The sequence below is a fragment of the Schistocerca nitens genome, chromosome 3, assembly GCF_023898315.1.
Source record: "Schistocerca nitens isolate TAMUIC-IGC-003100 chromosome 3, iqSchNite1.1, whole genome shotgun sequence".
Lineage (NCBI taxonomy): Eukaryota > Metazoa > Arthropoda > Insecta > Orthoptera > Acrididae > Schistocerca > Schistocerca nitens.
In genome coordinates this window covers 351,277,724-351,305,229 of record NC_064616.1, presented here as the reverse complement: position 1 = coordinate 351,305,229, position 27,506 = coordinate 351,277,724, and the positions used below count along the sequence as shown (strand labels likewise).

At 40.2% G+C, this 27,506-nt stretch overlaps 1 protein-coding gene across 3 annotated transcripts in view; it reads left to right on the top strand.

Moving 5' to 3' along the window:
* The window catches only part of LOC126248306 (uncharacterized), a 212,567-nt gene that overhangs the window by 124,669 nt on the left and 60,392 nt on the right, over positions 1-27,506 (top strand). For all 3 annotated transcript variants that reach the window (XM_049949174.1, XM_049949177.1, XM_049949176.1), the window contains 3 exons: positions 2,286-2,599; positions 2,732-2,872; positions 12,868-13,205. In XM_049949174.1, coding sequence (XP_049805131.1) covers positions 2,286-2,599; positions 2,732-2,872; positions 12,868-13,205 — 793 coding nt within the window. The remainder of the gene's footprint in view (positions 1-2,285; positions 2,600-2,731; positions 2,873-12,867; positions 13,206-27,506) is intronic.

Here is a 27,506-nt window from a genome sequence, read left to right as displayed (position 1 = left end):
CTAAGTGATGTGTATAGAACCAACCTCAAGAATTTTAGTTTCGGAATACACTTTTTATCCTCCTCCATTGATCCAGTCATGGCTGTGTTCGTATAGTGGGTAGAACACTTTACTCCAGCCCTGGATGGCTCAGGTTCAATCCTGAACAGGAGCAGGATTTTTCCTCATTCCAATTCCTCCAGGACAGCCCCAGGCACACTCGGCCTGTTATGAAATGAGTCCCAGGTATCTTCCTTCATTTAAAAGGTGGCCTGGGTGGTGGAGCCTGCCACCTCCCACTCCTTGTGCCATGGTGAAAAAAGGCTTCACTGTACCTACAGGCAGGCCAGTAGCCTGGTTATAGGCTTGTGCCACAGATTTTACTTTTATTGATCAGTTCAGTTATATTGTGCTGCAGATTGCCAGGTTTCATCTGGTTTGTGAGCATGGTCGCAACCTAGTTGCCGAACAATGGCCAAGTGTAAATTAGACCACTTAGTGGCAAAGCATGCTTGCTATCACAACATGGTCAACTTCAGTGACAATGCAAATCCTATGCCATATGGATCCCATCCCTACACCACCTTCTCTGGAATGCATGTAGAATGCATGTAAGGGATCTATCACTCCAGCCCATCCTTCAGTCGTATGACTATCCAGGCCTCAATCTCAGCTGTCTATAGTTAGATCCATAAATCAGTTCTATAAATGATCATCGACACACCCAGAGCGATGTGGCACAGTATTGAGACAGTGTACTTGTATTTGGAAGGGCAGTGGATTAAATCCATGTCTGGCCATCCAAATGCAGGTTTTCTATGATTTCTCTGAAGTACTACAAGTAAATATTGGGAAGTTTCATTTGTTAGGGCACAGCTGATTTTCTTCTCCAGTCTGTCTGTAATGAATTTGTTGCCAATCAAATGCTAGATCCTAATCTTACTTCCTTCATCCACACTGTATTTCCCTCTCCCCCTCTTTTGTAATTTTTCTTTATTTATCTATTCTTTTAATATATAACAGTAAGTACGGTATTCAGTACTAAGCTTGTGGTGAATTTGAAAAGGAAAGTGAATAATCTGTGTGTGTTCCAAGTTTTGAGTTGCAGCAGTGAATTCAAAACCCCTATAAAACCTATTTTGTTTCAGTGAGAAATGGAAAGGTGTATGATAGGAATTACTGCTAGGAGAGAGAACAAACAAATGGATGGAGAAGAAAAGAAACTGAGTCAGGCGATTTATGTACAAGTGTGATGACAATGAAATGGAAGTGGTCATGTAAACTACTGAATGGATGCTAGATGGACCAAGGCAGCTCTTTGCTAGAATCAAAGAGATAAAAAAGGACCAGTATGATACATTGTAATGGAGAGTAACAGATGAAAGTACAAAACATTCAGGATGAACATTCTTATGCATGGAAAAGTCTAGTTGTAGAATATATACACCTGTGGATGTCAGTTTTTTTGTGTGTGTGTGTGTGTGTGTGTGTGTGTGTGTGTGTAAGGGGGGGCAGGGGGGGGGGGGGTTGTCGTGCATGTGCACACGTGTTCACTCTCTGAAGAACAACACAAATTTGAGTGTTTAGTTAAAATGTTCAGATTTTGATTTCGATACCTCTCCACTGCTCAATACATCCACTTTATAGTTAACGCTTATCTTTACACAATGTGTTGTGTGAGTTATATATAACAAGTTTTGTAATTATTTTCATTGGTTCTAGTGTGTTAAAGTTTCCAGTTTAAAATAGTTTTTGCAAGCGTGGTGATAAACACATTCTGTATGCTGCTGTCATCAAATATTATAATAACGATTCTTTAAAAGTCTTTGTTAGTTTTTTTTCTTTTCATGTTTGTGTTGACAATGCCAGTATTTCTAATAAATTCTTTTTTCATGTCAACTGCTACTATAAATTGTCAAACTGCTTGTATTCTTATAATTTGTCATTTTGTTGATCAAATGCTAAGAAAATTTACAAACTAAAAACACTGTTAGCTCCTCCTGTGTTGTTATCTGCTCATCATCAGACAATGTGTATTTTGTCAAAAAATTATATGTTTTCAGTGCAGTGCTTCCTCCTGTTTTTCCTTTTGACTGTTGTTGTTTCTTTATATCTCTACATTTCTTTCACATTCAACAAGTTTTCATCATAATAGTTGTTGTTGATGATGATTTTGTTTTTTCTTAAAGAGCCACTGTAATGTTTGAGGACAAGTCATTCAATTTTAACTTAAAAAGATTTTTATATTGTTTTTAGTGATGCACGTAACCAATGTAACATGTTCCCCATGGAACATTTTGTTTCAGCATTTGCATTTATCTGCCAGTCAGAACTGAAGCAGAGTTCAGTTCAGTTATGGGCCATTACCCAGTTGAATTTAGATGATTGCCAGAAAGCGGCAGTTCACATCCTGCATGGCTACTACTTACAGAACAGTGGATTTTACTCATCTGCCCATAAGCAATATGTCAACTCAATAGAAAGTGCCTGGATGATGATAGCTCTTCAGCTTCTCTGTTCTAATTACAGTTTTCTCATAACAGAAATTAAAGACAGGATTGGAAGCAACCCCTCAGGATTCTTAGATTGTTACATTCAACTGTTAAAAACATCAAAAAGTGTGAGTCACTAAATTGGTTACGCTATTGTAATCACAAAGAAAATTACAGTTATGCTTGTAGATAATAAATATGTTGTTAATGAAGTGACAAATAGCATTAATCTTGAAATAGATAATGTTTTTGTCGTTCAGGCTTTGCGTGGAAGTTGGATAAGTTCATCGAAACATAATGTGAACTTTGAATTCACAGTTATCAGTTATTTGTATGCAGATCCGAAGTTTTCAGAGTATTCCCTACAGTATGATTTGGCCAGGGCCTACACAAAGTGTCAGGTAAGTTTTTCACTTTGACAAATATCATAAAGTATATAAATCCAGTTTTAACAAGGGGCGGTCACAACTTTGGATCGTGTATTTTCTTTGAACTTTGTGAACTTTTAGTAGTCCATGAGGACGATGTGATGTGCAAATAGTAAGGTGTACTACTTTGACTATTTTGAGAAAATTGCAAGAGAAGTTTTATGTCTCAATGATGTACTGGTGTATTGGCTTGCTGAGCATGAGATGATGGCAGCCATATGGTTAATGTCCAAGCTCCATAATTGGTGGGTCGCAAGATCGTGTGCTACACATTACTTTTGTTTTTGTTGTGTTTTTTAAATTTATATTTTTCCAACATTGGTCATATTATTTCATGTGTATTACATTTGAAAGATAATGTAATGAAAAAACGTGTGTTGGCATTAACGTTTATTGAATTTCCAATGTAATTTGGCAGTTTAATAATTTTTATGATTGCAATAAATATTGTATTTACTATACTTGGCAAGTAAATGGCCAAACACACAATGCAATTGTTTAACACTGGTTTGAAATTTTTTTGAATTTTTTTTTTTTTATGCGAATCCCGGACACGTGTGTGTTCCAAGTACAGTCATCCAGTATTTGCATCATAAATTATCATTTACTTATCTGAATTTTATGAAAATGGTCTCAAATGAAAGAAAATGAACTGTTCTCACTCTATGGCCAATGGTTACAGCAGCGTACCTCCATGTTCAATCTTTTTAAGCAATTTGAACTTGCTGTGTCGAATCCCGGCCGCGCGTGGTAGGATCTCTAGACCACGCGCGCGGCCGCGGCAGCCACTCATGCTGTAGCAGTGAAGTCTCTTCATATTATCTGATCACATAATCTGCTGTAAATCCCACCCACCTCCCCAGGGGTAAAAACCCCTGCAACCCCATGCTTAATATCACTCTCCCAATTGTTTAACACTGGTTTGAAATTTTTTTGAATTTTTTTTTTTTTTGATGCGAATCCCGGACACGTGTGTGTTCCAAGTACAGTCATCCAGTGTTTGCATCATAAATTATCATTTACTTATCTGAATTTTATGAAAATGGTCTCAAATGAAAGAAAATGAACTGTTCTCACTCTATGGCCAATGGTTACAGCAGCGTACCTCCATGTTCAATCTTTTTAAGCAATTTGAACTTGCTGTGTCGAATCCCGGCCGCGCGTGGTAGGATCTCTAGACCACGCGCGCGGCCGCGGCAGCCACTCATGCTGTAGCAGTGAAGTCTCTTCATATTATCTGATCACATAATCTGCTGTAAATCCCACCCACCTCCCCAGGGGTAAAAACCCCTGCAACCCCATGCTTAATATCACTCTCCCAATTGTTTAACACTGGTTTGAAATTTTTTTGAATTTTTTTTTTTTTTTTTTTTTTTTTTTTGATGCGAATCCCGGACACGTGTGTGTTCCAAGTACAGTCATCCAGTATTTGCATCATAAATTATCATTTACTTATCTGAATTTTATGAAAATGGTCTCAAATGAAAGAAAATGAACTGTTCTCACTCTATGGCCAATGGTTACAGCAGCGTACCTCCATGTTCAATCTTTTTAAGCAATTTGAACTTGCTGTGTCGAATCCCGGCCGCGCGTGGTAGGATCTCTATACCACGCGCGCGGCCGCGGCAGCCACTCATGCTGTAGCAGTGAAGTCTCTTCATATTATCTGATCACATAATCTGCTGATCACATAATATCTAGCGGCCGCGGCAGCCACTCATGCTGTAGCAGTGAAGTCTCTTCGTATTATCTGATCACATAATCTGCTGTAAATCCCACCCACCTCCCCAGGGGTAAAAACCCCTGCAACCCCATGCTTAATATCACTCTCCCAATTGTTTAACACTGGTTTGAAATTTTTTTGAATTTTTTTTTTTTTTTATGCGAATCCCGGACACGTGTGTGTTCCAAGTACAGTCATCCAGTATTTGCATCATAAATTATCATTTACTTATCTGAATTTTATGAAAATGGTCTCAAATGAAAGAAAATGAACTGTTCTCACTCTATGGCCAATGGTTACAGCAGCGTACCTCCATGTTCAATCTTTTAAAGCAATTTGAACTTCCTGTGTCGAATCCCGGCCGCGCGTGGTAGGATCTCTAGACCACGCGCGCGGCCGCGGCAGCCACTCATGCTGTAGCAGTGAAGTCTCTTCATATTATCTGATCACATAATCTGCTGTAAATCCCACCCACCTCCCCAGGGGTAAAAACCCCTGCAACCCCATGCTTAATATCACTCTCCCAATTGTTTAACACTGGTTTGAAATTTTTTTGAATTTTTTTTTTTTTTTTGATGCGAATCCCGGACACGTGTGTGTTCCAAGTACAGTCATCCAGTATTTGCATCATAAATTATCATTTACTTATCTGAATTTTATGAAAATGGTCTCAAATGAAAGAAAATGAACTGTTCTCACTCTATGGCCAATGGTTACAGCAGCGTACCTCCATGTTCAATCTTTTTAAGCAATTTGAACTTGCTGTGTCGAATCCCGGCCGCGCGTGGTAGGATCTCTAGACCACGCGCGCGGCCGCGGCAGCCACTCATGCTGTAGCAGTGAAGTCTCTTCATATTATCTGATCACATAATCTGCTGTAAATCCCACCCACCTCCCCAGGGGTAAAAACCCCTGCAACCCCATGCTTAATATCACTCTCCCAATTGTTTAACACTGGTTTGAAATTTTTTTGAATTTTTTTTTTTTTTTTGTAGCGAATCCCGGACACGTGTGTGTTCCAAGTACAGTCATCCAGTATTTGCATCATAAATTATCATTTAAACAATTGGGAGAGTGATATTAAGCATGGGGTTGCAGGGGTTTTTACCCCTGGGGAGGTGGGTGGGATTTACAGCAGATTATGTGATCAGATAATATGAAGAGACTTCACTGCTACAGCATGAGTGGCTGCCGCGGCCGCGCGCGTGGTCTAGAGATCCTACCACGCGCGGCCGGGATTCGACACAGCAAGTTCAAATTGCTTAAAAAGATTGAACATGGAGGTACGCTGCTGTAACCATTGGCCATAGAGTGAGAACAGTTCATTTTCTTTCATTTGAGACCATTTTCATAAAATTCAGATAAGTAAATGATAATTTATGATGCAAATACTGGATGACTGTACTTGGAACACACACGTGTCCGGGATTCGCATCAAAAAAAAAAAAAAAAATTCAAAAAAATTTCAAACCAGTGTTAAACAATTGGGAGAGTGATATTAAGCATGGGGTTGCAGGGGTTTTTACCCCTGGGGAGGTGGGTGGGATTTACAGCAGATTATGTGATCAGATAATATGAAGAGACTTCACTGCTACAGCATGAGTGGCTGCCGCGGCCGCGCGCGTGGTCTAGAGATCCTACCACGCGCGGCCGGGATTCGACACAGCAAGTTCAAATTGCTTAAAAAGATTGAATCCAACCATCCGGCATTCGCAGGTACCCAGAACTGCTTGGCACCTTGTTGCTTTGACCCACAGACACAGGTTAATGGTTTGATGTTTTTACCAGCCACCTGACTCCTGATAGTTCTAAAGTCATTAAAAGAAAGTCTGCAGTCAATAGCCTGTAAATAGTCAGATCCCACAGTTCCAGTTGGAGGTGACTTTAAGCTATTGAGGTAAGTCTGGGATGTCTATGGAATCATTGCTGGTATGGACAGACAGTCGTGTGAAGTACGTTGAACACGTTTTCTGAAAACTGTCTGAGCAGCTAGTTTGGCAGCCTACATGCAGTGGAAATATCTTAGACCTTGTATGTACAGATAGGCTGAACCTTATCGACAATGTCAGTATAGAGACAGGTTTCGTAATCATGGTGTCATTATAGCAACTGTGGCTATAAAACTTAATAAATCAGTCAAGAAGGCTATGAGAAAATGTCTGCTTGGAAAAGCAGATAAGGAGTTGTTAGCGCCTCATTGGACAATGAATCAACATCATTTAGTTCCAGTATAAAGGGCATAGAAAAATTATGAGGAAAGTTTAAGCAAATTGTAAATCAAGGTGGGAAAAACTGTGTGCCCAGTAAGCGGATTAAGGACAGAAAAGAGCCACCAAGTTTTAACAAAGAAATTCAGAAAATGTTGAGGAAGCAGAGGGTGTTGTACTTGTGGTTCAAAATCAAATGTACAAATGACGACTAGCAAAGGTTAGTAGAGATTCATGCGTCTGTGAAAAGATCTGTGGGTGAAGTATTCAACAACTACCACAGTTACCCTTAGCAAAAGATCTGGCAGAGAACCCAAGAAAATTCTGGTTTTATGTGAAGTCTCTAAATGAAAGCTGAAGTTTTAAATTTCACATTTAAGAAATCATTCACGCTGGAGGACCATACAAACATACCATCACTTGACCATTGAACAGACTCCCTCATGGACAACACAGTATTAAGTATCCCTGGTTAGATAAACAACTGAAAGAATTGAAAACAAATAAGTTGCCAGGTCCAGATCGAATCCGGATTTGATTTTACAAAGAGTACTCTACGGCATTGGCCCCTTGCAGGCTTGCATTTTTGTGACTTGTCCAGTGCAAAGGCGCAAGCAACTTCAAAGAAAGTCCAGGTGACTCATCTCTATAAGAAGGGTAAAAGAAAGGACCCACATAATTACTGACCAATATCGCTAACATCGGTTTGCTACAGAATCCTTGAACATATTCTTGGTTCAAATATAATAAATTTTGTTGAGACCAAGAAGCTTATGTCCCCGAATCAGCATAGTTTTAGAAAGCATTGTTTGTACAAAACTCACATGATGTACAGTGAACTACGGATGGAGGTCACCAGGCACGTTCCTTATATCTAGATTTCCAGAAAGAATTTGCGGACTGTTAAGTAAGGTATGAGCGTAAGGTACACATTCCAAGATATGTGAGTGGCTTGAAGACTTCTTAAGTAATAGAAGCCAGTATGTTGTCCTCAACGGTAAGTGTTGATCACAGACAAGGTTGTCAGTAGGAGTGGCCCAGCGAAGTGTCATAAGACTGCTTTTATTTTCTATATATGTAAATGATTTGTGGACAGGGAAGGCAGCAATCTGCAGTTATTTGCTGATGAAGCTGTGGAATGTGCTGAAATGAAGTGACTGTAGGAGGATACAAGATGACTTAGGCACGATTTCCAGTTGGTGCAATGAATGGCAGCTAGCTCTGAATGCGGGAAAATGTAAGTTAATGCAGATGAGTAGGAAAAATGAACCTGTAATGTTCAGGCACAGCATTTGTAGATTCCTGCTTGACATAGTGATGCTGTTTAAATGTTGTTGTTGTGGTCTTCAGTCCTGAGACTGGTTTGATGCAGCTCTCCATGCTACTCTATCCTGTGCAAGCTTCTTCATCTCCCAGTACCTACTGCAACCTACATCCTTCTGAATCTGCTTAGTGTATTGATCTCTTGGTCTCCCTCTACGATTTTTACCCTCCACGCTGCCCTCCAATGCTAAATTTGTGATCCCTTGATGCCTCAAAACATGTCCTACCAACCGATCCCTTCTTCTAGTCAAGTTGTGCCACAAACTTCTCTTCTCTCCAATCCTATTCAATACCTCCTCATTAGTTACGTGATCTACCCACCTTATCTTCAGCATTCTTCTGTAGCACCACATTTCGAAAGCTTCTATTCTCTTCTTGTCCAAACTAGTTATCGTACATGTCTCACTTCCATACATGGCTACACTCCATACAAATACTTTCAGAAACGACTTCCTGACACCTAAATCTATACTCGATGTTAACAAATTTCTCTTCTTGAGAAACGCTTTCCTTGCCATTGCCAGTCTACATTTTATATCCTCTCTACTTCGACCATCATCGGTTATTTTACTCCCTAAATAGCAAAACTCCTTTACTACTTTAAGTGTCTCATTTCCTAATCTAATTCCCTCAGCATCACCCGACTTAATTTGACTACATTCCATTATCCTCGTTTTGCTTTTGTTGATGTTCATCTTATATCCTCCTTTCAAGACACTGTCCATTCCGTTCAACTGCTCTTCCAAGTCCTTTGCTGTCTCTGACAGAATTACAATGTCATCGGCGAACCTCAAAGTTTTTACTTCTTCTCCATGAATTTTAATACCTACTCCGAATTTTTCTTTTGTTTCCTTTACTGCCTGCTCAATATACAGATTGAATAACATCGGGGAGAGGCTACAACCCTGTCTCACTCCTTTCCCAACCACTGCTTCCCTTTCATGCCCCTCGACTCTTATAACTGCCATCTGGTTTCTGTACAAATTGTAAATAGCCTTTCGCTCCCTGTATTTTACCCCTGCCACCTTCAGAATTTGAAAGAGAGTATTCCAGTCAACATTGTCAAAAGCTTTCTCTAAGTCTACAAATGCTAGAAACGTAGGTTTGCCTTTTCTTAATCTTTCTTCCAAGATAAGTCGTAAGGTCAGTATTGCCTCACGTGTTCCAACATTCCTACGGAATCCAAACTGATCTTCCCCGAGGTCAGCTTCTACCAGTTTTTCCATTCGTCTGTAAAGAATTCGCGTTAGTATTTTGCAGCTGTGACTTATTAAACTGATAGTTCGGTAATTTTCACATCTGTCAACACCTGCTTTCTTTGGGATTGGAATTATTATATTCTTCTTGAAGTCTGAGGGTATTTCGCCTGTCTCATACATCGTGCTCACCAGATGGTAGAGTTTTGTCATGACTGGCTCTCCCGAGGCCATCAGTAGTTCTAGTGGAATGTTGTCTACTCCCGGGGCCTTGTTTCGACTCAGGTCTTTCAGTGCTCTGTCAAACTCTTCACGCAGTATCTTATCTCCCATTTCGTCTTCATCTACATCCTCTTCCATTTCCATAATATTGTCCTCAAGTACATCTCCCTTGTATAAACCCTCTATATACTCCTTCCACCTTTCTACCTTCCCTTCTTTGCTTAGAACTGGGTTTCCATCTGAGCTCTTGATATTCATACAAGTGGTTCTCTTCTCTCCAAAGGTCTCTTTAATTTTCCTGTAGGCAGTATCTATCTTACCCCTAGTGAGACAAGCCTCTACATCCTTACATTTGTCCTCTAGCCATCCCTGCTTAGCCATTTTGCACTTCCTGTCGATCTCATTTTTGAGACGTTTGTATTCCTTTTTGCCTGCGTCATTTACTGCATTTTTATATTTTCTCCTTTCATCAATTAAATTCAATATTTCTTCTGTTACCCAAGGATTTCTATTAGCCCTCGTCTTTTTACCTACTTGATCGTCTGCTGCCTTCACCACTTCATCCCTCAGAGCTACCCATTCTTCTTCTACTGTATTTCCTTCCCCCATTCCTTTCAATTGTTCCCTTATGCTCTCCCTGAAACTCTCTACAACCTCTGGTTCTTTCAGTTTATCCAGGTCCCATCTCCTTAAATTCCCACCTTTTTGCAGTTTCTTCAGTTTCAATCTGCAGTTCATAACCAATAGATTGTGGTCAGAATCCACATCTGCCCCAGGAAATGTCTTACAATTTAAAACCTGGTTCCTAAATCTCTGTCTTACCATCATATAATCTATCTGAAACCTGTCAGTATCTCCTGGCTTCTTCCATGTATACAGCCTCCTTTCATGATTCTTGAACCAAGTGTTAGCTATGATTAAGTTATGCTCTGTGCAAAATTCTACAAGGCGGCTTCCTCTTTCATTCCTTCCCCCCAATCCATATTCACCTACTATGTTTCCTTCTCTCCCTTTTCCTACTGACGAATTCCAGTCACCCATGACTATTAAATTTTCGTCTCCCTTCACTACCTGAATAGTTTCTTTTATCTCGTCATACATTTCATCTATTTCTTCATCATCTGCAGAGCTAGTTGGCATATAAACTTGTACTACTGTAGTAGGCATGGGCTTTGTGTCTATCTTGGCCACAATAATGCGTTCACTATGCTGTTTGTAGTAGCTAACCCGCACTCCTATTTTTTTATTCATTATTAAACCTACTCCTGCATTACCCCTATTTGATTTTGTATTTATAACTCTGTAATCACCTGACCAAAAGTCTTGTTCCTCCTGCCACCGAACTTCACTAATTCCCACTATATCTAACTTTAACCTATCCATTTCCCTTTTTAAATTTTCTAACCTACCTGCCCGATTAAGTGATCTGACATTCCACGCTCCGATCCGTAGAACGCCAGTTTTCTTTCTCCTGATAACGACGTCCTCTTGAGTAGTCCCCGCCCGGAGATCCGAATGGGGGACTGTTTTACCTCCGGAATATTTTACCCAAGAGGACGCCATCATCATTTAATCATACAGTAGAGCTGCATGTCCTCGGGAAAAATTACGGCTGTAGTTTCCCCTTGCTTTCAGCCGTTCGCAGTACCAGCACAGCAAGGCCGTTTTGGTTAATGTTACAAGGCCAGATCAGTCAATCATCCAGACTGTTGCCCCTGCAACTACTGAAAAGGCTGCTGCCCCTCTTCAGGAACCACATGTTTGTCTGGCCTCTCAACAGATACCCCTCCGTTGTGGTTGCACCTACGGTACGGCCATCTGTATCGCTGAGGCACGCAAGCCTCCCCACCAACGGCAAGGTCCATGGTTCATGGGGGGGGGGGCTGTTTAAATATCAGAGTGTAACGCTGCAAAGTGATATGAAATTGAACTGGCATGTGAGTATAGTGATAGGGAAGGTGATTGTTGACTTCTATTTATTGGGATAATTTTGGGAAAGTACGGTTCATCTGTAAAGAAGACCTCATATAGGACCATAGTGGGCCCTATTCTTGTGTACTGTTCAAGTGTTTAGAATCCGTGCCAGGTCACATTAAAGAAAGACAGCAAAGAAATTCAGAGGCAAGCTGCTAGCTTTGTTTTTGCGAAATCACCTAAGTAGTATACTTTACTAACTACATTGCAGCATTGCTTAAGCAGTGGTTCTGTGCACTTAATGTAGTTACATCTTTTTATCTTTTCAGTGTTTTCTGCTTGCTTAAGTTGGTATTATGACAGTAAGTATCATTTTCTTGCATTTTCAAATCAGCAGTGGCATATACTTTTCTGACTAAATGGCATGTATGACATGTGAAGCTGACACAAACATGATCCGTGATCAAAACCAGTAAACCTGCATTTCTCCAAGTACACTACGTGATCAAAAGTATCCGGACACCTGGCTGAAAATGACTTACAAGTTCGTGGCGCTCTTCATTGGTAATGCTGGAATTCAGTATAATGTTGGCCCACCCTTAGCCTTGATGACAGCTTCCACTCTCACAGGCATACGTTCTATCAGGTGCTGGAAGGTTTCTTGGGGAATGGCAGGCAGGACCATCTTCAACTGTCGGCGGTCTCTGTCAGCCAACAGACGAGGTCAGCCTGTACGCTTTTGTGCTGTACATGTCCCTCCACATTTCCACTTCACTATCACATCGGGAACAGTGGACCTAGGAATGTTTAGGAGTGTGGAAACCTCACGTACAGACGTATGGCACAAGTGACACCCAATCACCTGACCACGTTCGAAGTCCGTGACTTCCACGGAGTGGCCATTCTGCTCTGTCACGATGTCTAATGACTACTGAGGTTGCTGATATGGAGTACCTGGTGTATATCAACGCTGTTGACAGTTGCCTGAAATAATTTTTTGGTATAGTAAGCCACAATCTATTTTTTTCTTTTCCTTTTCCACTATTGTATTGTATGATCATAACATCAATTAAATGCAAACATTTTAGCTAATGCTTTTCTGTGATGTTATTGATATCAAATGAAACAAGTTCACTGTTATCAGTTAAAAAGACACACAGTGGCTGGTAACAGTAAACTTTTTGTTTGATTCCATAATATCCATATTTTTTCCATGCACCATAATTTTATTGTGTACAGTTGAGATCCACTTATAGAAGTATAATCCTACATTGAATTTTATTAGCCACTGTGCTATAACACAGCGACTAATAAACTTAATGACTTTTGATTTGTCCTGATGCTTTTCAGTTGACAGCAATAATTTTTTTTTCTTTTTTTCAGAATTATCTGTCTGCATCAGAAGAGTACATGTCATTGCTTGGAAGTATCTTGACAAAGGATTATAATGCCAGTGGACTCTCACAAAAGCAAGATATTTTTACAAATATTCGTGTGATCATCCATGATGCAATATTAGTGCATATGAAGAGTTCACAGTTGGAGACTGCCCTCTTATTATGCAGGCTGTGCACAGATCAGAAATCGGTTCCTGCCACAATAGTAGAATCTGCAGAATCTTTTATACTGGGTATGAAAGATGATGTCATTGCAATGATGCTGACAGCAGAAGTCTACATGGGTATGGGGAAAACTAATGAAGCGAAGGACATCTTGATGAGGTACAAAGACTCTAGTTCTGATTCTGAAAAGCCCAGTGTCACATTTATTTCTATTTCATGTCATTATTACATTGCTTTATGTGAATGTGTTGGCATATTCTAGTTGTTACTTCATGTCATTGTATTTTTACATTCTACTAAAGTGTAGCATGACAGTTAAAATAAATTAGTAAATACAATGTCGTACAGCTCCACTGAAAGTGTACATCATGTGTTGCTGTTATGAATACTTACAAAGGCTTTTTTTGTTGGACATATTGATAACCAATGACACTAAATGTTAATTATGATGAGTTCCTTCTTTCTGTGCCTCAGGTAACATTAGACATCTTTTCATCCTACCACCTTTATACTCTGTAGTTTATATTAACGTCTTTATATTCTGTAACTGTCAGTATATAACCTGCAGGTGAACTGTGTCTTTAAATATACTATTTTTGGAACTCCAAGAGAGTGAAAATGAACATAGATGTCTGCCTATTACACGTCATGACCGTCTTCAACTGTCGGCGATCTCTGTCAGTCATTAGACGAGGTCGGCCTGTACACTTTTGTGCTGTACGCATCCCTTCACATTTCCACTTCACTATCACATCAGAAACAGTGGACCTAGGGATGTTTAGGAGTGTGGAAACCTTGCGTACAGATGTATGACACAAGTGACACCCAATCACCTGACCACGTTCGAAGTTCATGAGTTCCGCAGAGCAGCCCATTCTGCTCTCTCATGATGTCTAATGACTACTGAGGTCGCTGATATGGAGTACCTGGCAGTAGGTGGCAGCACAATGCACCTAACATGAAAAACTTATGTTTTTGGGGGTGTCCGGATACTTCTGATCACATAGTGTACACCGAAATTCCGTATTATCTCCAACTTCTTGAGTGCCTCTCAAGTAACTCAACACCTAACATGCACCCAACAGAGAAAGAAGTAAATTAAAATGTGAGGTAATGTCAGGTTTTCATGAAGATAGTGGATGTGTGATTTCTAGACATTTTGACCATGTGCATCTAAAAATATTTTAGTAAAGGCACTGCTAACATTGCTGTTGAGTGTCCTAATTACTCTGTCATCATCAGAGTCATCATGTATTTCTTCTGCAAATGACACTTCTTCCTACTTCTCCTCTGCCAGTATTCCTTGTTCCTCCATTTCTTGGTGCATTTGAACAGTAACTCAGTCTTCGTACATTGCCAGTTTAAATAAGCACATATTATGAATAAATACTAGTGGTTATCGGAATAACGAGAAAATCTAGATTTTGAAAAATGACAGCTGTCTGAGGTGGTTACATTAATTCAGGCATTATGGCTGTCATTTATAGCTGCAGTGTATGATATATTAATCCATAAAGTTGTCCTGACGTGAAGTAAAACAGAAAATGTTTTTATAAAAAATGGCAGAGTTTTGAAGTGCCATCAGTGAGTATAAATGTATTGTAGACTACCAACATGAGAGCAACAGTTAAAAAAATTGACTGCAACACAATTTATGTTACATATTGAAGGAAAGAAATCTCTCACACTGGTGTGACTGTAGCGCAGAAACCAGCGAAAGGGAAACAGCATCCACAGCTTTTGAGCTCTTGCTCTTTTTTAGAAAGAGTACACACATTCACACACACACAAGAACACAGACACCCAGATGATCACTCCAAGGTTCTGGGTTATGGTTGGGTTCATGTGTGGTTGCATGTGTGAATGTGTATACTTTTGCTAGAAAAAGTCAAGAGCTCAAAAGGTAGTGTGAATCGTGTTTCCCGTTACATGTTTCTATGCTTCACACACTGGTCCATTGTAGGGAAGTGGTTGTCTTTCCATATTATGTATTGCTCCATCCAAGACTTCCCATTATTGTTATGCTATATATTGTAGCCCTAGAGTAAGGCTAAGTGCAAATTGAGGCATGTATAGCACATGTGACGTGACATGACACTGCAGCGTGACGCACATGTTCCACACGTCGCGGTAGCCCTGCGCATATTGCGACACATACACATACCTGGCACACGCCGGATGGCGGTGCTCTGCGCTCACAGAACCGAAGTGCGCACACTCTGAAATCTTTCTCAAACGATTTTACGGAAACTATTCAGTGAAAATAATTGATTTGTACCTTACTGGTGGCATTATATGTCAGCTTCGTGGCAAAATGCCCATAATCTCGCTAATGGTGACACTTACTGTAATATACACATTTTAGTAAGACACTACACAAAATTCGAAAAGTTTGCAATGAAATTTTGCGTTTGGTGCGTATTACACCATATGTCACTGCGTATGAAATTTAGCTGACATACTGAATTTTTGTGTAGACTTGGGAGGAGGTCTCTATCTGTCTCCGATCTCAAGAAAATGGATCCTATGTAGCACGTTCACTCTCGATCTCTCACCCGTGGGAATGAAATATTTACAACACCCCTCATATCTCCTAAACCACTCAAGGCATTGAAACAAGATTTTGGTGAATGACGGCACACAGGGAGGAGAGTCCTTTGCCAGTTCGTAAACACACTGTACTTTCTTATCTGAGGCGATATATCAGAAGTTGTACTTTCTATTTTATGTTTTTCATTCCCATGACTGTAATTCTTTAAGAGTTATCAAAAGATAATGAGACAAGAGTTTCCTAGTATGAAAATAAACATGACATTTCTTCTCTTATATTACCACAAAATGACACAATGAGGTTTTTTGTCAGCTATTGTGCTATCTGGTCGCCAGTTACTTGTTTAATGAGACACTCTGTTCCAGAATTCTGTCACAATAGCTGCTGCAAAAATGAGTTTGTGGAAATTTTACTGTGTTTTGGCAAATGAAGTACAGTTAAACCTGTCAACAAGAGAAATGTGGCTATTACTCATAAATGGTGATGCTTCTTTGGATGAGAAAAGGTTAACAATTCACACAAAAATAAATTGCCAATTCTGTTGGAATTTTGGTTGAATCCCATAACCCATCGTATTTTTAACACTGAACTGCTGGAATGGAAACTTACCCAAGGAGTTTATTCTTTTTCTTCATCTTCACAGTATTAAAATAATGTCGAGTGTACCCTTCAGGCATAATGTCAAATGCTGGTTGCTCACCTGTGGCTTGCCAAACTGACAACGTGTGATACATGAAAAAAGTAGTTGTTATTGAGAAATGTACAACAACTGATACGCGGCACAACACAATGGTCAGTATATCGTCAGCACCTGAGATCAATGTGTGGGACAGGAATGCAATGCTGATAGTGTGTATGTAACCACAGAACTGCTTTTTCTTGTTGTGACGAGCTGATTAAAAGATCATTATTCATGGGGGCTTCTCAACTGTTTCTAGCTTGCAGTGGAAATGTGTCGTCCACCTGTATGTAGTAGCCGGCCGCGGTGGTCTCGCGGTTCTAGGCACGCAGTCCGGAACCGTGGGACTGCTACGGTCGCAGGTTCGAATCCTGCCTCGGGCATGGATGTGTGTGATGTCCTTAGGTTAGTTAGGTTTAAGTAGTTCTAGGGGACTGATAACCACAGCAGTTGAGTCCCATAGTGCTCAGAGCCATTTGAACCATTTTTGAACCTGTATGTAGTATAATGTCTCTTATTACATCCCTATCCAAATAATGATTGTGAAACTTATTTACTTCATATCTTGGATGCTTTTTACCAGGAGCACAAAGGGGTCATACATGTGAAAATTACGCCTTTTCGACTTTTGTAACATATGGTAGAGATACATCAGCATAACCGGCAGCAAAGAAATAAATAAATATATGGTGATGTTTAGAGTACAAGTAGCTGTACAAATTAATTTACAACATGAATGAATGTAAAATGACTCGTTACACTTCATGACAATTTATCGTGCAAAATGATCCATGGAATATGAAAGTAACTAACTAACTAAGTAGCAACTGCATAACCTTGTTTTACTTTTCTGCCTTGCTTCTAGACAATATGATTTTATAATATTCCTTAGTTCCTTATTCACTACCCTCACAACGAATCGTCTGTTCCTTGTCACAATTAGAAAACATTGTCGAGGCAAAAGTTATAATTCCAGTGGCTAATAGCTTACCAGTTATTGAACTGTGCATTGTGTCGACAAAAGAATTAACAAAACAAAAAAGTATACAGATATATGTAACTAATACTATTATGTACTAACGAAAAGAGATGGAGCACGTAAATGGCAAAAGCAAAACACTACTCAGTGACAATAAAATTAAGTATACTGTAAGGCTGTATTTTTCGGATGGGCAATACTTCCACCACCCATATGCACCATGCCAAAGTGAGCATATGGCAGAAGTGCCTTCCTGCTCCCCGCCTCACCCCTCCCGCAGTGTGCGCTGCACAAGGAACTGTGCCACAATCACAATACCGTGCGACCTGATGCAGGCATGTGTCGCATCCCAGTTGCGTCACGTCGCAATTTGCGTGGTCCCATTTGAACCTGCAAAGTTACAAAAAAGCGCACTACACTGTGTCTTGCCACATACGCTATACGCATCTCAATTTGCGCCACGTGTAACAGTGATCCATAATCAGTATTAGAAGTGAGGTTACAACATGGTCTCAAGGAAACCCTTTTTACAACCTCAATTGAAGGTGAGCTGTGCAAGCAATATCCATAACTGTGTGGCAATTTCTCATTTTCTCTTCACCTAGAAGAATGTACTGATAGGACTTCATTGGTACTGATATTTTGCATTGTGATCAAAAGGAATTTGTTTCGCCTTGAATTCATAGTTGTATGTTAAATGCTCTGGGAAACTGGTATATCATTGCTTCTAATTTCCAACGATTCAACATCAAAGTGACTCTGTGATGATGGGTCTCTCAGTTTTGTTGTATTCTGTTGACCTCAAAAATTCAGATTATGACATAGGTTTATGCAGTAAAAATGTCTTACATCACAAGGCTCCTGCCTTGTAATACAAGAGTACCCCCTCAGGGGGCTCATAGTTTCTGTGGCAACATGAGGGCCCAGGCTTTTGCAGCATCTACTTCCTTCCTTGTTCTGCAATGTCCCATCTCTGGCAGTCCTTACTCCTGTTACTTTCTTTCTCGTGATGGCACAATTTGTTGTTGACGCACCTACTTCTCTAGGTTCCGCATTCTTTAATTTAAATTTTTATCCATTTACTTACATAATTTTTTGGCTGAAGTACTTTCTATCAACTTCTGCATTTGACCTCATTTTCCAAACTTTTTTCTGTAGTGTAGACAAACTGGGGAAGAACACCTTAACTAGCACCAAGTACATACAGTGTTAAAGATTATCTGGTTATAGTAACTGCACTTAAAAGCCAACACAGTAATCAATATTACATGGTGAGATTGTTGTGTACCTTTTCCATGGAACCCACTGACAATGCGGGGCTGACACTTCTGATGCTTGAGCCCCACTTGCTTCCCATGCTCACCAGATAGTAGATGCCCATCTTCGTGGGGCATCAGAACTCCCGGCAACAGCTATATTGCCAGATAATCTGTGCTACAACTGGTTGGTGCACATGGGGAGAGCCCTTAATTAAAGTAAATGGTAGTAGTGCTGACATTTCACACATCAAATTAACTAACATGATGGCTGTACTGAAACAGCTGTCTAGGTATAAATATTTCAATGCAGATAGTTACAATCCAACTGTAATCCCTATCCTGACTACCCAATGGGAAGAGGGACAAGTCAGAATACAGGCAATGAAACAATGTACTGTTGTGTACTATAGCAGATGGAGATACTTTTACAGCAACAAAATCATTACGTTTCTTGGAAGAAATAGACCATGAATTTGGAGTGGACTCCTTGGGAAAATTTTGAAACAGATCACTTGTGATTAAAGGTGCCTCTGCTGTACAATGTCAAGCACTTCAGACAACTAAAAGGTGGATGACATACCAGTAACCATCACTTGACATAAAACTGTGAATACAGGACGAGCAGTTATCTTCCACTTCTCTGGCACATACCAGTGAAATGTCTCCCTTTCGGGACTTCTCTCCCTAGAAATCCAGATCAGAGACCCAATACCAGCCCATGGTGGAAAGAGCCGTGGATTGTGGGTCCCTGGGCTGCCTCCTCTCCTCCATTTCTACACCCACAATGGATAGGCCCTTACAAGAATCTCGACCACCAAAAGCTGCAAAAAAGGAAAAGAAGAAGAAATCTCAGGGGACGGGGTCCAGAACCTCCCACACCATCGAATTCTTAACCAATGTTCATTGATACTTTTCTACCCCCATTAGTGACAGGCAGTGGTCCTGGGATGTGATTTGTCCTCCTGGAACCTTCACACCTATCCAAGATAACCTCAATGTGATGGTCCACGGGAACTGTAATGGATATTATTGTCACTTGCCATGTTGCTCTTCAACAAACACACTTCACTAATGACTATTCCCCAATGCTTTGCGGTTACCGTCCATTCTGTCAGAACTATACTGACCTTGAGAGGGCATCTGAGGGGTCAGTGCATTGTTTCCCACAATTGTCTTCAGTCAGTGGATTCCCCTTCATAACATGTTGGACACAATAGTGGAGCGAGCGCAAACAACACCAGCCATCACTATTTGTAACATTTATTTACCTCCCGCCAGGCGAATTACTTACATTGAGATGACTATCTTAAGCCAACAGCCCTCACCCCACCACACCCTGCTACCCCTTCCCTGGCCCCCATTTTCTCCTACTTATGGATTTCGGTTTACATCACACAATGTGCCGAAGTACCCCTTTGTCTGGTAGGGGCCTTCTGAATGACCAGCTTATTTCCAATCTTGATAGGTGTAGCCTCAGTGACAGTTCTTCCACAGACTTCAATGCAGGTCGTGGCACCTTTTTGGCTGGTGGCCTTACAATCACTTCTCCAATCTTGTGGCTTGGGTACAATGATCGCTACATGACGATCTTCGTGACAGTGACCACTTTTCGTTGATCCTTTCACTTCCTTGTCACCACCCCAATTGGTCAATTACCACATTTGATGCTACGAAGAACTAACTGGTAGTTGTATACCTCTGCTGTCACCTTCGCCCCCTCTCTGTCAGACTGTGTCAGTAAGGTTACAGAAGATGTCTTCAGTGTGATCACCCACACTGCCCCATTTGCCACCAGGTGGTGCCATAGTGGACAAAAGACTTTCCAACAGCTATTGAGCATTGCAAAAGAGCCCTGCAACATCTCAAGTGACATATTTTACAGACCCTCCTCCTCACTTTAAAGAGACTTTGCGGTAAGTCTCACTATCTAATAAAAAACACAGTATGAAGAATGCCAGGAGCACTATGTCTCCTCCCTGGGAACATATGCCTCTTTAAAACTTTTATCCATTGTGGGTGTGGAACACTGTTACCATGATGAATAAAGGTTTTCAGAAAAACTGCAACCAGTCATCTTTTGTAATAGCTCAGTTTTTATTATACCATTCTCCTTGCAGGGTCATGTAGCTGTGGCAAAATAGGAAAAAACAAATCAAATAAGTATTAACTCCAGTGAGATATCTGGAATTATTTACATAATAAGATTAACTTGAAGGCATTACTTACGTTTGCTAGCATTCATGTCTTTCATCCTAGTGCACTCATTACTCTGGAAAACACAATTTATGTTACATCTTCGGCACTACACAAATTTTGCCACCAGCAACAACTCCCATGTGCTTTACATATGTAACCAAAGCAAACAGTGTGGCTGAAGATGATGGCCAAAGAAATTGCATTAGAGCAGAGATTTTCTTTGCTCAACACTTGCATTTTCGAAAGTTGCATGTTGATGACACTAAATATATATACTGATTTAAATTACATTCATTATTACAAAAGTAACATGACATACTTTTTAGTCATTATTGGAAAATTAATATATGCTACTTATAAAATCTATAAAACTAAAGTTCAGGATGATATTTCCTCTATAATTTTTGTACTGAAATTATGTTAAAATACGTGTGCTTTTTGGAGGACTGTATAGAGAGAGAGAGAGAGAGAGAGAGAGAGAGAGAGAGAGAGAGAGACTGTGTAAAGGGAGGCAGTGGTAAGTAGAGGCACCATGGACAGTGGTGTTCTGAGGAAGTGGGCTTGGAGGTGTTTTTTTTCCCCTAAAAATCCTGAAAAAATGGGCCGTTTGCAGAGTCAATTTGTTCACTTAAGATGGTGTGAGGTGATGTATGGTTATGAACAGTGGCAGCTGTCGTGTAAGAGCACAGGAGCACATGAACACCCCAACTTTTGACACCTTGCGAATTTATTCGTTATTTTTCTGTGAATGCTGTTAAACATAACAGGTGCTGCAATCTGACAGACACGGCACATAATCTATCATGCTACCGCTTCTATAGACTCCTTGAAACTTAGCAACAGTGTAGTGAGCGCACCTTCAGTTGTGCACGTTTTAAGCAGCTTCTCAACATGCGCAACTCACGTGATGTAACTGCCTTATGGGCCAAATACAAATGGATCTGATAAACAATGTGCACTCAAGTAGAAGTTTACGTCAGTGCCATCAGGCGGTAGAACACTGCAGCAGATTTTTAGCCCCATTCACTTGGCATAAATCCTCCTAGATGATAGCACATTCCTCAGATATACTAATTCACTCCCTATATACTAAAATTAGATTGGATGTCAGTATAGGTTAAAGTTGTACTGACAGTAAACCTATTTTGTGGGTTTCTGAATGAGTTATAGTACATTACGTTATGAATTTTATCATACAGTAGTCCATTTGAGGCGCTGAGAATCATAAGGGCCTCAAGCTCATCACCATCTATTGCTAGAATGTTGATCTTATGGTGAGTCAGGTTTTTTGTGCTGCAGGCCCATAATCTATATTTGAAAATTCGCGAAAAGCTGTATCACTAGTTTCTCTGGTATTCACTTAAATGTGGGATTGACGGCTGTGTGCCTTATGGACCTCAGCACCTCATTTGTATTCTACTCAGGTGAGCATGTTAGTAGACATCACTGCTTGAGTTTAATCATTTCCACAAACGGCAGTTTGCGTTTGGAGTTGATTGTTTGCTGTGCGGTAATCGGCTTTCGTGTGCAGTGAAAACATGAACTGTGTTAAATCTATTTTAAATGCTAACAGAAATGTAAAGCTGTGAGAATGGGTCATGAGTCGAGCTTGGGTAGCTGAGTCGGTAGAGCACTTGCCCACGAAAGGCAAAGGTCCCGAGTTCGAGTCTCGGTGCGGCACACAGTGTTAATCTCACAGGAAGTCCACTGCAGAGTGAAAAATCTCATTCTGGGAACAGTAAAGTAAATTACCAGGAAAAGTTTGCTGCAAAGGAACCAAGGCCTCCGAGAACAGACTGAGATAGTGACAAAATCAAATAAGCGTGACTACAAGCCATCATTTAACAAAGGAGTGTACCATTATTACAAGTTGTTGTTTGGGTGTAGCGTAAGAATATCTGATTTTCAGCCCGGAAGTAAATTCGTGAATTAATACACATGTTAGGGATCTTGTACATTTACCCACTTAAACAAAAATACGAACCGGAGAGTTGTGAATGTCCATAGGACCAAATTGAGGAGCAAATCTCCAAGGTTATGGAATGTGTCAGTACATGAAATTACAACATACAAGTAATAACAGATAAAAATAAATGTTTATGAAACCCAAAAAAGTCAGTCCATAAGTTTAAGTAAACGCAGTCAACAACACAAGTATCAGCTTAATTTTTCAAGGAACTCCTCGACAGAATAGAAGGAGTGACCCATGAGGAAACTCTTCAGTTTCGATTTGAAAGCATGTGGATTACTGCTAAGATTTTTGAATTCGAGTGGTAGCTTATTGAAAATGGATCCAGCAGTATACTGCACACCTTTCTGCACAAGAGTTTAGCCCGCAAATGCACATTTGATTTCTGCCAAGTATTAACTGAGTGAAAGCTGCTTATTCTTGGGAATAAGCTGATATTGTTAACAAGAAATGACAGTAAAGAGTACATATATTGAGAGGCCAATGTCAAAATACCCAGACTAGTGAACAGGGGTCGACAAGAGGTTCGCGAACTTACACCACTTATTGCCTGAACCACCCGTTTCTGAGCCAAAAATATCCTTTTAGAATGGGAAGAGTTACCCCAAAATATAATACCATATGACATAAGTGAATGGAAATAAGCAAAGTAGACTAATTTTCGTGTCGAACGATCACTCACTTCAGATACCGTTCAAATAATAAAAATGGCAACATTAAGTCTTTGAACAAGATCCTGAATGTGGGCTTTCCACAACTGTTTGCTATCTATCTGAATACCTAGAAATTTGAACTGTTCAGTTTCACTATTATATGCCCATTCTGTGAAATTAAAACGTCAGGTTTTGTTGAATTGTGTGTTAGAAACTGTAAAAACAGCGTCTTACTGTGATTTAGTGTTATTTTATTTTCTACAAGCCATGAACTTAGGTCATGAACTGCACTATTTGAAACTGATCCAGTGTTGCACACAACATCCTTTACTACCAAGCTAGTGTCATCATCAAACAGAAATATTGTAGAGTTACCTGTAATACTAGACGGCATATCATTTAGACGAATAAGGAACAGGAGTGGCCCCAACACTGATCCCTGGGGCACCCCCCACTTGACCATACCCCACTCAGACATCACATCACAGCCATTCTCAACATTGTGAATAATGACCTTTTACTGTCTGTTGCTAAAGTAAGAAGTGAACCAATTGTGAGCTGCTCCCCATATTCTGTAATGGTCCAACTTCTGGAGCAATATTTTGTGATCAACACAATCAAATGCCTTAGTTAAATCAAAAAATATGCCTAGCATTCGAAACCTTTTGTTTAACCCATCCAGTACCTCACAGAGAAAAGAGAATATAGCATTTTCCGTTGATAAATGACTTGTAAAGCCGAACTGTACAATTTATAGCAAATCATGTGATTTAAAATGATCAATTATCCTTACATATACAGCCTTTTTAATAACTTTTGTAAGCACTGATGGCATAGAAATAGGTCTAAAATTATCTACATTATCCCTTTCTCCTTTACTACTGAGTACTGTAATCGTTCAGGAAACTGACCATTCCTAAAGGGAAATTTACAAATATGGCTAAATACAGGGCTAACATATGCAGCACAGTACTTTAATATTTTGCTAGGCACTCCATCGTAACCATGAGAGTCATTAGTCTTCAGTGATTTAATTATTGGCGCAATCTCCCTTTTGTCTGTATCACAGAGGAGTATTTCAGACATCAGTCTCGGAAAGGCATTTGCCAAGAAAGTTATATGATTCTCTGTAGAAACTAAATTTTTATTTAATTCACCAGCAATGCTCAGGAAATGATTGTTAAATACTGTACATATGTCTGATTTATCAGTAAGAGAAATATTTTTACTGCGAACTGACTTTATATTGCCGACCTTGTGCTGCTGACCAGACACTTCCTTCACAACTGACCATATGGTTTTAATTTTTTTTCTGTGAATCAGCTATTCTATTTGCATACCACATACTCTTTGCCTTCCTAATAACATTTTAAGCACCTTACAATACTGTTTGTAATGGGCTACTGTAGCTTGATTGTGACTACTTCTAACATTTTTATATAATTCCCGCTTTGTTCTACAAGATGTCCTTATCCCACTAGTCAGCCACCTGGGCTGGCTAATACTGCTAGTACCCCTTTTAGAACATTCTAATGGAAAGCAGCTCTCAAAGAGCGTGATAAATGTGTTTTAAGGAAAGCATTATATTTATCATCTATGTTATCGGCACTATAAACATCCTGCCACTCTTGTTCCTTTACAAGGTTTAAAAAACTCTCTATTGCTCTGGATTAACTTTCCTACAAAGTTTGTAATTAAATGTGACATTTGTTTGAGTACTAATGCCTTTTAGTGTTAAAATTTGTGCATCATTGTCTGAAAGGCCATTCACGCTTTTACTAACAGAATGCCCATCTAGTAATCAAGAATGAATAAAAACATGGTTATGGCTGTGCTACTGTTCCCCTAGGGGACCTATAAACAACAACAATTAGAAATTTAGTTTCACTAAATTCAGCTGCCCCTGCACGACATTCAAATATCTGTTCAGTGCAGTGCCATGATACATCTATGGACTCAAATGAAATACTGTTTTTTTACATACATAGCCACTCCCCCACCCTGCAAGGAACTCCTTGAAAAAATAGCCAGCTAATCTGTATCCTGGTAAAGGAAGCCTCTGAATTGTCAAATTATTTAAGTGGTGCTCTAATATACCAGTAATTTCAGAGTCAACATCTATAAGCAGTTCACTAACATTATCTCTAATACTTCTTAGATTTTGATGAAATATGCTAATTCCCTCTCTACTTGGAATTGTTACATCCTCAGAACGTGAGCCCTTAGGGGGACTTCCTTCATGCAGGTATACCTATCAACTGACTCCAATCTAAAAAATGTGCAACTCTAACACCAACTACTACAGGAATTTTTCCGTGAGTGATCCCACCACCACCACCCACTACACTGTCACCTGTAAGCTTTGCCAGCCTCCCCTTCCTATACCTATTGAGGTGCAGGCCATGCCTAGTGAATCCTGATCTACTTATAGACCCAACTGGCACGACTGAGATGTGACCCATGCCCTCTGCTGTCAACGCCCTCCCCAGCCCCATGTTTAATGCGCCTAACAGCCGCATTAAGATGAGGCTGATTATGATGCTGAAACAGTTGCATGAAATGCACATTAGTGCCACCAGTTTGAGTAGCAATCTTTACCAGGTCACCACCTACATCATATTCCCCATCCCTATCGAAACTGTTCCCTGCTCCACCCACTATTACTACCTGAACCTCCTTCGTAAAATTCCTACATAACTCCCCAATGCTGTCAGTCAATTGAGCCAAGCCTGCACTAGGCTTCACAATGCTGGTGACCTAGTAGTCATTCCCCAACACTTCCTGCAACTGCTGGCCCACACCTCTACCATGCAAACTACGCAGCAGCAGAACCTTCTTCTTTCTGTTAGACTTTGCAACTGACCTAGGCCTCCTAACTGCTGAGGACTGCTGCATGTTCCCTTCATCTACAGCTACACGAGGCTCCTCTCCACTCAACTCTGACAGTTGGTCAAATCTATAGCATATATACACAAAGTATAACTGTCTGAATACCTCCTCTCCCTAGCTGCCTTCTTGCCAACTGTCAGTTCCCATTCCCCACCACCCTTCACCCTCCTCAACCTGTCTAGTTCCTCCTTTGTGTATTGTAACTGCACCTGAAGGGCACGGATCTTACGTACCTGCTCCTCCGTCAACTTATTTCTTCTACAGATTCTGCATTCCCAGGAGAAGATCTCACTAGAATGCCCACGGGCTTCGCCACTACATCCCCCCCCCCCCCCATGAAAATACTTTGAACAAATCCCACACCGTAACCCACTACTCACAAACCTGCGACAGAGCCCACACTTCTCACTCATGGTAAAATTTTACAGTTACTGAAAAAAACTATATGTCTACATTACCGAAGTTCAGTTAAACCAGTAGAACTATTTATAGAACTAACAATAGCAGTCTCGCAATTCTCTGTCTACTAAGAAAGCAACTACTTGCATTAATATTACTACACCACAGCTAATACAAATACCAACAAAACTTCACAAAATTATTAGCTAAAACCGAAAATTCAACAGCCACTGGAACACTCTACACAGCTAAAACACCGAATAAAAATTTTAGTGGAATGACTGTCTTGTGGTAGGTGGGCAGCAAAACTATTTGTACTTTTTGTATCAGATTTCAAATTTTCTTCCCGTCTGCCCTATGTAGTAGCAGGAGCAGTTGTCACAAGTTACTTTATACACTGAAGAGCCAAAGAAACTGGTACACCTGCCTAATATTATGTAGGGCACCCACGAACACCCAGAAGTGCCGCAGCACAACAGGGCATGGACTCGACTAATGTCTGAAGTAGGGCTGGGGGGAATTGACAGCATGAATCCAGCAGGGCTGTCCATAAATCTGTAAGAGGTCAAGGGGGTGGAGATCTCTTCTGAACAGCACGTTGCAAGGAATCCCAGATATGCTCAATAATGTTCATGTCTGGGAAGTTTGGTGGCCAATGGAAGTGTTTAAACTCAGAAATTCAGGCACTCTCTCCCATTTTGCTACAATACAAAGGCGTTTTTCATTGTGGCAGGATCTTCTCATGAAATTTCAATCACAAACTTTCTCCTCAGAGTGGGAAAATGCTTTGTTGGTGCCCGCATACATAGAGAGAAGTAATCATCAAAATAAAATAAGAGAAATCAAGAGCTTGCATGGAAAGATTTAGGTGTTCTTTTTCCCGCAC